At 28.5% G+C, this 16,216-nt stretch overlaps 2 protein-coding genes and 1 long non-coding RNA gene across 9 annotated transcripts; all 3 read right to left on the bottom strand.

The window, feature by feature from the left end:
- Positions 1 to 1,817: 1,817 nt before the first annotated feature.
- LOC126841427 (uncharacterized) lies at positions 1,818 to 4,721 on the bottom strand. The gene is made up of 4 exons (XR_007686175.1): positions 2,976 to 4,721; positions 2,585 to 2,692; positions 2,447 to 2,525; positions 1,818 to 1,995 (listed from the first exon to the last, which is right to left on the bottom strand). It is a non-coding gene; the product is annotated as an uncharacterized LOC126841427 (long non-coding RNA).
- Positions 4,722 to 4,728: 7 nt separating this feature from the next.
- LOC126841424 (heterogeneous nuclear ribonucleoprotein 87F-like) lies at positions 4,729 to 7,664 on the bottom strand. 6 transcript variants are annotated; one of them, XM_050577901.1, is made up of 9 exons: positions 7,429 to 7,664; positions 7,183 to 7,316; positions 6,926 to 7,046; positions 6,561 to 6,768; positions 6,317 to 6,499; positions 5,530 to 5,610; positions 5,147 to 5,386; positions 4,905 to 5,012; positions 4,729 to 4,809 (listed from the first exon to the last, which is right to left on the bottom strand). In XM_050577901.1, exons 1-9 carry the CDS (start codon positions 7,438 to 7,440, stop codon positions 4,742 to 4,744), a joined length of 1,155 nt encoding a protein of 384 aa, XP_050433858.1. In that variant the 5' UTR covers positions 7,441 to 7,664; the 3' UTR covers positions 4,729 to 4,741. The 6 variants fall into 6 exon arrangements, with proteins under 6 accessions (XP_050433858.1, XP_050433859.1, XP_050433862.1 ...); XM_050577902.1 differs by having other exon boundaries at positions 4,908 to 5,012; XM_050577905.1 differs by lacking the exon at positions 5,147 to 5,386.
- A 1,152-nt stretch (positions 7,665 to 8,816) lies between these two features.
- On the bottom strand, positions 8,817 to 13,981 carry LOC126841423 (zinc finger HIT domain-containing protein 2). 2 transcript variants are annotated; one of them, XM_050577899.1, is made up of 8 exons: positions 13,909 to 13,981; positions 12,035 to 12,104; positions 10,983 to 11,197; positions 10,292 to 10,475; positions 10,108 to 10,204; positions 9,489 to 9,698; positions 9,194 to 9,365; positions 8,817 to 9,056 (listed from the first exon to the last, which is right to left on the bottom strand). In XM_050577899.1, the coding sequence occupies exons 1-8, from the start codon at positions 13,964 to 13,966 to the stop codon at positions 8,896 to 8,898; spliced, it is 1,167 nt and encodes a 388-aa protein (XP_050433856.1). In that variant the 5' UTR covers positions 13,967 to 13,981; the 3' UTR covers positions 8,817 to 8,895. The 2 variants fall into 2 exon arrangements, with proteins under 2 accessions (XP_050433856.1, XP_050433857.1); XM_050577900.1 differs by lacking the exons at positions 12,035 to 12,104; positions 13,909 to 13,981 and adding an exon at positions 11,663 to 11,960.
- Positions 13,982 to 16,216: the final 2,235 nt, after the last annotated feature.

Here is a 16,216-nt window from a genome sequence, read left to right as displayed (position 1 = left end):
ACCCACAGAATAACCAGAAGGGAAACCTAGGCCGGGACTGATAGGTGTCCGACATTGGTGTTTTTGCGGATTACGTACAATTACCATTGGGTTTTCCCGAAATTGACCACAGTTCTGTTTTTAGACCCACCTCGGTCCTAGTATTAAAGTCTGGCTGGCAGCCTCAAAGACAATATGGTAGTCGGCCTTTTTGCCGGCTCATGAGAACCAGTGTAATTTTTCTAAAGTGTCCCTTCTGGTTATTCCGTGATAAATCTACTTGCGCGGGTGTCAACGGTGCCATATAATTTATCGCTGCTCATGGACTAATAAATAACAGAAACTGTATTGGGAAAAGATGACAGTGGTAAATTTAAGCCACGGCCTATGGCAGTTGGCCAAAAGGCAAAAACCGTAAACAGTTATTCCGTGCGTTATTCGAATTCATAGAAAATAATAATTAAAACAAATATCTCTTTACACCGTTTACGTTAGTGGCGTCTTGGAGGGTCACCTGGAATTATATTGGATGATAAATTTCTAATCAAAGGGTTGGAATAAGAGCCAAGGCTTGCGTTGAAAACCTCTTATAATAGTTTTTTGCTTCTTCCTGAACGGTTTTGAAGTGTAAGAAGGAATTCGTTATTTTCCTTTAGGTAATATTTTGGAAGGACTGTATTTTTTTTTAGAATGGAGACTGGCAATTCCCCCTGGAGGCCGTAGTACAGATTGGCTATAAAAAGGATTTGTACATAATTTAATATTGAAGTTTGTTTGTTTATTGTTAATTAATAATAGTGTTTTAAGCATATGTACAAAAGAGTTTAGTTGAAGCCTTTTGGCCTAAAATTTAATTTTCAGTCAGGACTTTAAAATCTTAATATCAGTGTCACGACTCGTTCTTGGTAATCGGATAAGTTACGATTACCGATACATTATAATTATCCATTTAGTTAAAACTTTGTACCTACTTGAAATATACCAAATATAAACACAAAACCCTTGTAATAAACTTAAAAAGATACATAATTTAAATATACAATGACAAATATCAATGAAATAAAAGTCATTCATGACTATACAACATAATCATTAGTTTGATATATAAATTATTACTATTATTGACTTCTTGTCAATCGAGTTTTCATAAATTACAATAGAATAATAAATCGCCACCAGCCTATTTGTCTCAATTTTTTTTGTTTCGCCAAATAATGCAACAAATTTTTAAGGTCACACGGTTATTATAATAAATATTATTTAAAAATATTAATACAGATTTGTGTAAAAAATAAGAAATTGCAAATGCTGTAGCCAGTAACAATAGAAGTGAAGAAGTCAATAAACGTTTGTCGTACAACTAATATGAAATAATCATCAAACGTTAATATGAAACTTAATATAGTAGCTAATCAGCAATTGAACTAATGTTAGTGTATTATATAATACTATCCGAGTATGTAAGATTAAGTAAAACCATTCATTTCTACTTATAGAATATTGGCTCAAGTTAAATAAACAAGAAAATATGGATAAGGCAAATAAAAGAACTATTATAAAGTAAGTAAAATAATTTGGAAAACGATTTCACATAGGCCCAGTCAAGTGGCAATTTGTAATTAAACTTATATCCTGAATCCTGCTGTAAAAATATACCTATAATAATAGTAAATTGTCCAATAATTAAAATTTTAATAGTTATTCAACACATTGATTGCCACCGTTTTAAAGTACCATTTAAACTACGAGTTATCTTGTAGGTTGGCAGTCAACGTGTTAATAAAAGTAAAATAACACGGTAAGTATTTATAATAAATGATAAAAAAAGCTATTTCGAATTCATTCACGTATTCTTATTTTATTAAATACAACGATTACAAAAATATCTGTACTTCATTTTATATATAACACACAATTTCAATAAAAAAAACATACAGGATGTTACCAACACTTAAGTTTGTCCAGGTAAAACATCGTACATACTTAAGTGGAATATACAACTGGAAATCAATCGATCTGTGAAAAAAAAACAAATAGTTAGTAATTTAAGTAAATAAATTTTATTTATATAAAACAGAAATGGGTAAAGTTTCATAGAGAGAGAATTAGGTCACTGAACTAGGATGGGCTACAGTCTAGACAGCTTTTACTCAAGTCTGTCGAGGGGGACAGCTCATGCAACAGTGTCAAAAAATAATCATGTATACATATATTGGGGGGGGGGGATTAAAGTCGAGACTGGAGGGGAGAAGCTTCCTAGCTACGCCCATGTAAAAAGCCATCATCAAATAATAATGTTCAGTACAACCTAAGTACTTTGTAACACTGCATCTACTCAAGACAATATATTGTATATATTCAAAATATATATATTGGGAACAACTTAAAATATTAAAGCGTCAACAATGTTCAGAACAAATTTCACTAAACATATTATATACAAAATAAAATGAATTTACAACTTTACCTGAATAGATTTTATAAAATGCATTGGTCGTATATTCTTCAATATATATTTTTAGATAAGCTGTTCTTTGTCTGTAAGCCTGAAAATAATTGAACAATTGAAGTTTGTCATAATTAATTTAAATTTACATTTTCTCACCAGGTTGATATTATAATTTATGAGTTCCCATAATCAACCATTTCAGGTCTTAGCAACCCTCCAACATGTTGGAAGACATTTTACTTGTTGTCAAGTGCCAATCGTATTCTATTAAATTATATGGTAAAAAAAAAAAAAAGGCGATTAAAACACAATTAAAATTATACTTTTTTATTTAATAAATAAAAACAACAAATTCTGGTAAATAACTTTGCTATAATATTTATATGAAACATATACTGACAAAGAAATGTAAGTTAAAAGATTTTGATTAAAAATTAATAAAATTATATCAAAATTTGCTAAAATTTGTTGTTCAATGTATAAAATTATTTTGGGAAAAATGCAGAAAATTATATAACAAACCCTACAGGAATATGAAATATTTTACCTTTAGCATTTGGATGACCTACCTACGATTGAAAATCGAGGTTTTGCTGCCCTAAATTGGATCACCTACGCGGTGTGACGAGAGCCTTAAACCCACTTGCTGACAGCATAAGCCCTAACAGGCTAACATTTCTATGGTATCTAATAAACCTACACTTAACATAATATTACAATTCATCTATTCTATATGTAAACAAGATCAACAATTAGTGATGGCATCAAATAAAAACAAAAAAGTTTAGTTAACAATCGCTTACCAAATTAATTAGATAGAAAAAAGTTCCTAATTACTAACATAGTCTTATAATAGTTCAATATTAAAATCCATGCACTTTTTAAAAGTAGAAATAAAAGAACTTACAATTTTAATCAAGTATAAGTATACATGTGTATTAATCACCTTCACTTGTGTATTTTATTAATAGTATATATAAAAAAAAAAATTATACTTAGGCAAACGTTTACCGTTATGTACTACCTATAAGTTAGTCAGATTAACTATTTTTCATAACTAATACATCACATTAACAATGGTGTCACTATGTTACTAAAACTATTTAATTCAATTACCATTTCTCCAATTTCAATCACTCAGGGAATAAGGTTTATTTCTAACATTTTCCCTTTTAAAAGCAATTTCATGATATATTCAAATTATATTGTATAATATTAAAATACATAATTCTAAAGCTTAATATATTTTCAACATAACACTAAAAACTGAATTTTCTGAACAATATACACCAAGTTTTTTTAAATAATTATTTATTGTAGTATATATTTTGTAGTTAGGTATGTTAAAAGAATAGTTTCCATAAAAATATTAATAGATGTTTTCCTATTAGTTTTACAATCCATATTATGATCACACAAATAAAACACAACTACAGAATTTTGTTTATTTGCTTTAATATTTATTAACACACTATAAATGAATTATTCCTATGGGTAGTTTCCAACTATGCCTTTATTTAATTTAATTATTTTTCACATACATAATATTCACTATCATTTATTATTATTATGATCATAGCATTACCTAAATAGAAAAAGTACACTTAAAAGATAGTAGCAAATAAAACAATGTTAATCACGATAATCTAAGCGTATAAATTGAAAATTAATTAAGTATTATGATTATTTCTCTTTAATATAAACCAAATAGTTTGTAGTAAATTAAACCATTCGGAATTTTCACATTAAAAGACTAATTTTAGTTGAATTAATATATCATATTATTACTATCCTAAAGACCTAATGTAATGTCACATATAAAAAAAAAAATATAAATATATATATACGCAGAATACAACTTCCTGATATACAAAATTTTTGAAAAGTCGTCAATACTTAGATAAAGTTTCAAATAAAAATACAAAAGAAATATATATAGTTGAGAAATATAAAAAGTATATTACCAATACAAAACACGTCATTGTACTTAATAAATAATTGATTAAACTGAGTTTGCAGTAGGCGAGGATGAGAAGGTATTCAAATGACTGGCTCTTGTGTCAACTATACCAATTTCTGATTGGGTATATATATTTTTAATTAATACATAGAAAAAACTGGTATCCTATTTTTGTTTATACTTCCTAACAGACTGGCTCCTTGGATCCTACCTAACAATTATCAAAATAAAAAAACCATTTGAATTAGAATCCTAAAAATATTATTTCATGAAAACAAGAAAATAAGGGATGCAGATTCCATAAATTTGTAATTCATTTTACAGCCATAACTTTATTACCTTATTTTTTTTTTTTAATACCGTCTTCCTCCGGCATTCTGGCCATAACCACCACCATTCCCAGCATTTACATTTCCAGCTCCTGTAAAAATCGTGTTAACAAACAGTTATAAGAAATATTCATTTCAAAATATACTATCTTTAAATTCATTCAAATAAAAAAAAAACAATAACAACTACCTGGGTTTCCGTAAGGTGTGGAACGATTATTTGATGTATAATTAGATCTCATTGGGCCACCGCCGCCGTTGCCATAACTTTGATTAGGACCTCCCCAATTGTTGCCTGCAAATATTTTTCATGTAAAAATCGCATCAAAATTATAATGCAGAATTAATCTTTTGTAGTTTAGGGGAGAAAAAAAATATTTTCCCCAATTATTGAACTAGAATTTTTAAATTATAATTATTTTTAATTACTTGGTTGAGAACTTCCCCAGTTGTCTCCTCCACCTCCTTGATTTCCTCCCCACGCTGGGTTATTATTGCCGCCCCAACCTTGAGGAGCACCACCACCACTACCACCACCACCTCCTTGCCAGGCACCACCAGCATTTGAGTTGTATCCTCCAGTGTTTCCGCCATATCCTCCTCCTCCTCCTCCTCCTGAGTTATAACCTCCTCCCATTCCAGAATTTCCATATCCACTGCCATTTGATCCTAATATCAAATATCCAAGTAATAATTATATTGTACAAAAAATCAGTAAAATTGTAAGTATTAAAATATAAAGACTTGATGGATATCTACTAACTGTAGGGCAATTTATGTTAATTTAAAAAAAAATAACAAAAGAAATTTACGTGATGAACTATTAAATGATGGACCACCATTTGGCTTCACAGAGTTGAACTGTCTCATTCTACCCATGACAGGACCTTGGCCTGTAAACAAAATGTTTACATTATTAACTTCATACTTATAAAGTGATTCATTCTTGTTAATCTACAATTTTTTTTTTATCATGAATTTGTATCATATTATATATTACAAATTAACCGGGAAAACAAAAAATAAGAAATAAGAATTTCATTAATGTCAAGTATTATTATAAATTATAGCAAAATAATTAAAGGTAAGCTCTACCAGAAATTGAACGATAAAAAAAATAAGCCAGTGACAGTATGTTGAACATCATTATTAACTAGTAGTACATTGAAGATTGTTTACTGTATCATAAAGCTTGGCTTTTTAAAAGAAAAAAAAAAAAGTCTTAAAATTAAATAAAAAAATGTATGAAAGGGCGAAATTTACAAATCGGATAACTTGAAGGAGTCAGTAAACATTTTATCAAAATAAGGCATTTTAAAATGTCTTGGTTCTTGGTCACTTTTTAACACTTAGACACCTTTAGCATGAGACTAAAAATAAATGTATATGTATTTCAAAAAAATTTTTAAATGAAATTTGGCTAAATATTATTATAACCACGTTAAAATAACTGTCAAGATCATAAGTAGAATAAGATAAAATCAGGATAAATATTACACTATAAAGTAGGTATGAGATAATTTTGTAGTTCTAATTTGATTAAGCTAACTCATTTAACAATTTACAATAATATTGAAAGTGAAATAAAGATGTATTTACTATTATGATGTCCGCCCCACTGATCATTACGTGGATTGCCACCTCCCCAGTTGTTTCTGTTACCACCGTCACCTCTACCTCCACGTCCACCTCGACCACCACGTCCACCACCAGCATTATCGCTGCGACTGATGGCTTTTTTGACATCCAATTTACCTCCAGCAACTTGATGGCTTTTGATCACTGAAAAAAGATGATAAGATTATAATACTTCCAAACACTAATGAATCAACTTGATACTTACAAACTGCTTTGTCCACAGAATCAGTGTCATCATATTCAATAAATCCAAAGCCTTTCCTCTGGCCAGAATCTTTGTCAGTGACAATTGTGACGTTGGTGATATTGCCAAATTTACCGAAATATTCATGCAAATCGTTTTCGGACTGTTCCTTAATTCCAGATACAAACATTTTTTTCACAGTAGCAGCAATGTCAGGTTTGTCTATATCCTAAAAATAATACATACAAATCTTCAATACGTTCAGATATAAAATGCAATTATATATTTCATTATTTTATTTACAATGCTAAAAAGTATTAAAAATCAGCAATTCAATCTAATATAATTATATTATATTTTCAATATATTTATATGTAATTTCTTACGTCACGAGGTACTGCACGTTTGGTTTCTACTTCACGGCCATCAATTTTATGGGGCCTGTTTGACATGGCCTGATCAACCATTGAAGATTGAGAGTAAGTGATAAAACCAAAGCCTCGAGATCTATATTACAAATAAAATATACATATCATATTTAAAAATAATAAGTAAAATTTGTTTTACCTAAATTAACACTAACCACTAACTGAATAAATTGCTTCAATACAACTCTTTAAAGATGTTTAATAGTATTAATTACCTTTTAGTTTGAGGATCCTTCATTACCACTACATCAACAATTTCACCCCATTGTTCAAAAAACTCTTTAAGCGAATCATTCGTTGTAGTGTAGTTTAGGCCACCGATAAACAGTTTTCTATATTGTTCTGGTTCCTACAAACATAATATTAAATTGATTCAATGCATTTTCCATAGCCGCACACTTAGGGCGTTTCAATTATTTAAAACTATTTTCGTTGGAAAAATTGACTTGAGCGTTACTTACGTCGGATCCCATGATGTACGATTAAGTTAATATAAATCAAGTATAATTAAGTAAGAGTAATTAACTATAACAGTATACTGTAGACGTGTTAATTTTAAATAATATAATAAATGTATACGAAATTCTTAAGTATAAATCTATAAGATGAAAATTGACTAATTAAAGACGAAGTATAAACAACCCGGAATCCGGTGACGGCTGGGCGAATACGGAATAAGTGGAATTTGGGTACAACAGGAACGCCGAACGAGAACAACAAAATGGAGGATGTTGTATGACGCGGACGCCCTCGCAGTGTAGGTAACATAAACAAATTAACAAGAGTACACAGCTTGAATTTTAATCTATGCGGGAAATTTAGAATTTAAATTATTATTGTTTTGTTTTTCATTCAAGTAATGACTAATAATTATTCGAATTTTTAATATAAAACTATAATTTATTATAATTGAAGGAGTGAGTGGATAAAGGTGTTGAGTGACATTTTTTGTAAAATAGTTTTTAGTTTGAACGAATGAAAGTGTTAGGATATACAATAATATAGGAAATGTAACACTAGAACTACTTACAAGAATATTATAAATTGTTCCATTCTAGACATTAACGCATTACATTTTTTTTTTCAGCTTAGCCGAGAGATTCAAATTTAATTATAAAATGTATATAACACAATGCTCTTAGACGACTATAGAGCTTTTTATAGCACGTGTGCACGAAAATTTATGAAAGTTTCAATGGTTCATGTAATTCGATCTTTACGTGTATCGTGTATTGAATGTGAATAATGTACACAAAAATATATAAATTCATGTAACTGACCTAGTCCCTACAGCTCTAATTTCAACAGCCCACAATTTTACTGCTATTTATAAATAAATTGAAAATGAGCATTAATATTTTTTAAATATTATAACCTTCACCAAATTTCCAAGGTTCTCAGAAATAATATTAAAGAAGGGTCATTAATATATTTATAATATAGAAGTTGTTATATTAGACTGACTATTACCTATACTATCTAACTTACGTACCCATACTAAGCAACGATAAATAAAAAATTGTATTAAAATAGTTTATCATTCTATGGTTCCATTAAATTAACTTATATAGGTCTAAAAAAAAATGCATTATCACTTTGTACATTTATTTTCTCTTTTATAATTTAAAGCTATGTTACTACTGAGGAGGACCATTGGGTAAGTCTTCAATAATTTTGTGCACATTTGAAGTGTGCTTTATCACAGCAAGTTTAATTTTGATGATCTGTTAATAATCATTTAACTTATAGCCATGGTATTATTATTATTATATAATGATATTATTATACATAGTATTAACAATTTTAAATCACAGAACATATAGTAAAAAAATTCTACAAGGTAAACAAATTGTATTTTCATTAAAATATAATATACTTATATACAACACACATTTCAAAACAACAAGAATTAGTTTATAATTTAAATACTAGTTCTTCGTCGCTTCTTGTATTCGAACTTCGTTTGCCCACGACAAAAAATATTCAATTTTTTTCAAAAGTAATCGAGCTTTTTTGGTATCAACAGTAATTGAATAACTTGCTTTAGAATCAGGAAATTTCTTATTAAAATCTCCCAGTTTTACTTTATCTAAGAACAAAATAAAACTAAGTCAATAACAAATAATAATTTTTCATTAAAGTTATAATATTAATGTGATGTATCACAGTAGGCAACAATTTAATAGCAAAAATTATTTGTAACAAAAAAAAATTATGGAAATTTACCTTTAGAATTATATTTATTATGGTTTTTGAAATCAGACAATAAACGATGTAAGTCACTTAATGCCAATTTAACATTATGATTACAGTTTGATTGCAAGCCATTGTTAAATATAGCTTCTAAATCTTCAGTAATTAAATTGAAACTTCCCTCGGAATCTTTAAACATTTCATGCTGAAACATAAGTCATCAATCATCATAATTATTGTAAAAAAAAAAAAAGACTGTAAACTAGTTTTAGTGCATTTTTATTCACTTTAACATATTATTTTGATAATATATAAAAAAAAAATTTACTTCAAGAATGCATAACTCAACAGATTTCACTGCCGTATCGTATGATTCAAAATTTTGATTGTTGAGAAGATTTAGTGATAAATTGTAAATTCCATTAATAAATTCTGACAGGTATGATTTATGTTTCCCATTATAATAGCGTATCAAAAATACATAAGAAGTAAGTATGTTTACTAAATTCCATTGAACACAATCAGATGGTGGCTTTTTCTGTAAAAAAAAAAATGATGATGATTATTATTCAACAATAATTCAATAAAATTATTCTGTTTTAAAAATATTGACCCTTAAAAAATATTACATTTTAATCGTTAGGCAAGAAAGTATGTTTCATAGTAGTCGCCAGTATATTGGTTTAGTCTGGGTTACTTATTATATTAAAAAAGTAGCATATATATAATTAAAAAAAAATCTGAGAAAATAAACATCTTTAAATAAACAACAATGGAATTAAATATTTTCAATAGTAATATTTAAAATTACAACAATGTAAACAAACCACGAGAAACACATTTCAGTAGAATCGCCTTTACATAATATACTAATAAATAACTTGTATAACTTGTCAAGGATTTATGTAATAATAATATTATTTATATTATAAATTATACATGCTTACCGATATGGAAGTAAAACTTGGAATGTTAGCAAATAACAATGGGAATTTTGTACTATCATCATCTTCACCAAGTTCCGATACTAATTTTTTTTCAATCCTATACAAACGTTTTTTAAACATAAGTAACTGGATAATGTCTAGGTGTTGTAAGACTAAACATGTGTATTATTATTTATTAACTTACGGTAAACACCACCAAGGTATGTATTGAGGTAAGACTTTAGTTATGTCACCAGATTTCACCAGATGTTCAAACTCTGCCTTTTCAGAATCTGTTAGATGATTCCAAACTAGTTCTGCATCGTCTAGGTCAATTCCATTTAACCGTTGGTTTAGATCTGTATAATCTTCATCATCAGAATCAGTTGCTGTTGAAAATGTTAAAAACCAAATAAATGAACAACGTCCTACAATGTACCTAGCTAACAATATATTTCTTAGGAATGGGATTTTAAAATGCCTCATAATCACAGAAGGTCTATTCTAGTTTAAGCGACCATTTACGCCTCTACTATGATGGCAGTTCCTAATCACATTCGCTTTTTGAGATGGGTCAAATGTTGTAGAGGAATTGATTTTACAATACATAGAATATTAAAAACAATCGATTTAATAGTTTTCTTGCAGTTCACAAGGGTAGGTCAAAATAACTCATATTTAAGATTAATGTGTGCACAACCCTTCCGTAAATTTGTAAGTAGCTATTGTACTAGCATCACTTATTTGTTTTGATCAAAAATCAAATGCTGTTGTGTTACTTAATAAAGACATCATGACTGAGGACTTTTTTGATAGCTATTAATAATTATATCCTCAATAATTTTTTAAACAAAGGTTGTTACACTTAATTTCAATAGTACTCTAAAAATAACTACCTGAATCTTCATTTTCGCCATATACTCGTTTTAGGATATCTAACATTTCTTTTTGACCCACTTGATCAGGATCTTGGATACTTAGTTCATCACCAATGCATTCTTTATAAAACTGTTCTGTACATTCCAAATGACTATTGGATTTGTAACACGATAGGGAACAATATGGTGCTCCGCACTTTGGGCATACATATCTACTCGGACTCTCCGTGCAACTGTAAGTACACAATGATCATTAGACATAATTTAAGTATACTTATAGTTAGTGGCGCAACTAGCCTTAAAATCTTGAAAGTTGGGAGGGGAAGGTGATGGCAAGGATGGGTAGGTGGATAAAAGCCTGGTGTGCCGCTGCAAGAGAAAGGTTTAATTTGAGTAACATTAGTTTCCACTAGTTGCGCTTATGAGTGTAATAAATAAGACGTATGCTTGTTAGATAAGAGGGTACATGTGAACTTTAAAAGCACTGGGCTAAGTAACAATTAAAAATTCAAGTACTAAGCAACCCATCTCAACAGAAGAAGGAAAAATTTAAGACAATACACGCTCTAAAATTCCAGTAAATCTTTACCGTGTTAAGCATACTTCTCTATTCATTGTACCTACTATGAGTATACTTTTATTGATATAAACAATAGAATGTAACGGTTGATATTATAGTATTATGTACTTATACTTACAACTTACAAACACTAGTACACTGACTCATTATAGTAACACTTAAGTATAAATAACGTATGAAAATGTAAGTTTTTTCTATGTAGCAGTAGTTAAAAAAAAAAAAAATAAGGTTTAATTTAACATGTACTTTGTTTTTAAATTTGAGGACAGACAAGTGACAACAACGAATAAATACAATACAATATTAATCGGTGGTTATTTGGTAAACACGCTTTTATTTAAACCGCATCCTTATCAGGGTGGCAGCAGCAGTATCACAGAATATTCTGTGGCAGTATCACAAATTGAGATAATAATAATTCATGGCAGTAAAAATGAAATCACGTAATAATTAAAATTCAACATTCGACAAATTACTAAAAAATACATACCTAAAAATCTTTGTGAAATCCTTTTTCAGAGTTTTCAATAAAAGCAGACAAATATTCTTAACTCTGTCACCTATAAGACATGATATTATTCAATCTAGCTCTTAAAATAGCCATTAGAGAAATTAAAACAATATAGCTTAATAGAAGAGTGCAACAATGCTTGTCATCATTGGCCAGCATTGAGCATACAGCTGCCGAACGATAGGCATTATAAACTAGTACCTACATACCATTGAAAAACTAACAACCTACCTACCTAAGTGTATTTCGTCGTAATATGGGTCTTATAATTAACGACACTAAAACAATGTATATTATGATAATGACTTGATCCGTAACGTGGTTAATACAAATCACCTCAAGATAGGATAAGAACACCTTTTGGCGAATGAAGAATGCCTAGGTACCTAGTCGATAGACATGAGTTTGGAATGTAATGTGAATTAGCTATACGCTAAGACAATACATTATACAAAAGCTTAGACAGTAATGTGATCAATCGTTTACCAAATATTGATAAGATTAAAGAATTTCAATGTCGCGGGATTCAGTAGCCCGGATAAGACTTAATACAAAATCCTCAAACACCACCATAGAATGTGCGTGTATGCGCCTACTGAAACAAATAAAATATGCTTTGAAATAGCTGGTAACTTGAAACGCTAAATGATAATTATTTTAATGAGATAACTAAAAAATATAATTAGAGAATATTATATAACCGTGTAAAAATTCTGGAAATTTGAAAGTATATATACGTTACGAATTTATAATATATTATATAGGTATAGTACTTGCCTAAATACATACACATTTCATAAATAGGATAAGACAGTTATTTAGATTACCTACCATTAATTTTCAATTACTATCCGAGGTTAGATCAATAATAATAAGTAACAACGACTAATATAGTGTATCATAGGTCATATGGTTTCTAAATGTTTATCTATATGTATATTATATACCTTGATCATTTCTGGGACATATTTTATAGGTTCAACCGAACATTTTGTGATATTTAATGGGCCTCTACTGTTTTATATAATCTAAATATTTGCGTAGGTTTTTTTTTAAAATACATATAATGTGCAATTTTACTATATTGATTAGGTATTTATAAAAAAATTGGCAAAATGTTCTAAGAGTAAACATCAGTTTTCAAAATTATTTGCTTGGTGCATATGATATTTTAGTTAGACAAATAATTATTTTTTACTTTAATTTTTATAGTTGGGTATCTACCAAGATTTCTATTTGCCTTAGTAAAAGTTTTTCTAAAAATATAATTTTAAAATATATTGGTTTAACGTCTAATAATGAATGAAATCAATAAATTACAGTGTTCATTGGCCATTTCTATTTTATCCATAATTCTGTTATGACCCAATAAAATGATAACCCTCCATTCATTAATTATAAGAAACAGTATACTTAAATTATGTTAGACTTTAACATATTTTTTTTATCTCGCAAAATGAACAGACTAATAAAAACTGTTGATAATTCTCTAATAGTCAATTATAGCTAGTGTGGTATTTGTTTTAACCACAGAATACATATCTTTACGCAGCTTATTGATTTTAATTTCTGCTTATTGATTTTTTTTCTAGTATATATTTCTTAAACAATTAGTAGCTAATACAGATTTAACTTTCATGATAATAAGTAGTATTGTCGTTTCATTTATGATGATTGCCGGTTGCTGTTTAATTGTTGTGTTATCTGTTATTTATATTGTAATTTACAGCTCAGTGCCGAAAAGAAAATAACAGATTTTAAAGGCAAGGCTTTTCAGGTCGTCAACCAGCGTCAATCAGGGAAAAAATAAATTTCAAGATCAGCACTAGCAATGTTCGCACATTACTACTTACTATTAGGTGGCGAACTAGTAGAAGTAAAGAAGAAATTGAGAAAATCCGAGTTTGACATCTTAGTAGCAAATGGAACTAATCAAAAAGACAAAAGAAGACTTTACATCTGAGAATTAAAAATAATATATTAATAGTGGAAAAATAAATTTGGTTAAAAATATGGAGTAGCTATAATGTAATAGAGGTGAGTGAAAACGTTCAGTACAAAGTACACACTATGTCTGATGTCAACAGTAAACTTTTGGATATTATTATACTACCAGACTATTTTTCTATACACAGTAGTACGGAAGAAGAAATAAAATCCATGTATGTGCAATTCGATTAAGCACCTCTGAAAACCATCACTAATGGTTATTATTATGATTAATGGCAGACTTTAATATGCCAGTTTAGCAATAAGACTAATTAAAGAGATAGGAAAACTTGGACTAGGTTGCATGAACGAGAGATGAAAGAAATTATTCGACTCTGCAAGCAAAACGAAATTATTATAACAAACACTCTATTTGAAACCCAACTATATAGGCAACTTTTCACTAAAACTTAATATTTATCCTAAAATTTGTAAACAAATATATTACACAGGAAAGATGGGTCTATTTTTATATTTTCCTTCTTTTTTTTCTATTATTTTTTAACTTATGTAATCCATAAAGACTAGTTTTGAACAAAATAGACCCTTGTCATTTCCATCATCCTGTGTTCCCTCATAATCTATTCTGTGGTTGTAGTATCGACTACTTTTTCTTATCACTTGTTTTTATTTTTTTTTTTTTGTAAACATTTTTTTTTAAAACTAGTGACTAGTCTATTGTAATTAACTCTTGTTATACCTATACATTCATTGCGTATAATGATCAAATTATTGATGGCTACTAATTTATCAAAAAGGTGCGTTCTAAAATGAAACGTAATAAAATATAAACAGGAAAATCCTTTAAATAATTTACACTTATATAATAACCTAAATATTTACATACGTAAATAATTTGATGAATAAATGTTAATATTTTATCTCAAATTAATTGTAAATAAGATAATTTTTTTATTAAAAAAAACCAAAACCTTACAATGATGTAAGGTACAATAACAATGTACAATAATGTATGTATATATATATATATATATATATATATATATATGCGTGTGCATGGGTATTATTTATGCCCTTCGTTATTGACGTCTCTTCTAAGAAGATAAACATATTATATTTTATTTAATATTTCAGTAAGTATATCATTATTTACTTAAAAGTGAATATACATATCATATTACATAATATGTCTATGAGTCTATAGCCGTTTAATTAATTAAAACATGTGTCCTAATTTTCTACATTTTGTGTAAATTAAAAAATTTACCTCATACCTTTACAATGCTTGTGTATTTAGCATTGTATAATAAACTATTAAGTAAAGGTTTAAAAATAATACGTACATCAAATGGTTATTCTAAAAACGACATAACAATAAGAAATTTGCTATTTAGACAAATTATAATAATTACATTATGTCACTAATATTAATTTTTTTTTTCTGATTGGGTTTTTGCAAGTACCATATTTATCTCAACGATTATATTACGGCGAGGTAAACAATAAAAATAAGTATGAACATTTTGACATACACTAAAACCAATAAAAGCTGATGCTTCCGTGTTCCACAAAACTCTTATCAGTACTAAATAGGATACAATTAATTGGTTTGTTATTGGTTTTAAGACCGCAGTAGTCACTAGTCAGTAGTCCCCGTTATTTACTGATGTATGTAACGCAGGTTACCTGTATTTCTGTTTATAGTTCAGCTATTCCAGATAAAAATTGCGTAGCGTGTACTAGACTCTTGTATATTATATAATATTTCTATATTATTTATGAGTTCGTCCACTTATTCTAACGTCTTGCCCGATAATAATATCATATTAGATTCCGCGAAATGAAAAAAAATGACCAAAATTAAACCTTGTCAAGCCATTCAAGGGCATGGACTCCCGGGGTTTGATTTTGCAGATTGTTTTGATTTTCTTTTATGTAATACACGACGGCATAGGCAATTTCTGCCGTGTATTTTAATACCTTACCTTAGTTATGTAAGTTGTAACAAAGATTACAATCAATAATAATGTTTTAGTTTCTATAGAAAGTATACAAATACAACACAACATCATCGCTATTATAACCAATAAACCAAACAATAATTAAGTAACAACACAAAATAAACGCACCAATTACATTACCGAAGAAAATATGTGCAGTATTAATTTGAAGAGATGATAATATTATAAGTTACTTGTAAGTAGTCTTAGA

The sequence above is a fragment of the Adelges cooleyi genome, unplaced genomic scaffold (genome assembly GCF_023614345.1).
Source record: "Adelges cooleyi isolate 19-005CV unplaced genomic scaffold, UGA_ACOO_1.1 ACOO_flye_CR_arks_rails_tigmint_CR_PRNA_381, whole genome shotgun sequence".
In the NCBI taxonomy this organism is placed as follows: Eukaryota; Metazoa; Arthropoda; class Insecta; order Hemiptera; family Adelgidae; genus Adelges; species Adelges cooleyi.
The sequence above is the reverse complement of the archived record's forward strand: the minus strand, read 5'-3'. Positions and strand labels throughout refer to the sequence as shown.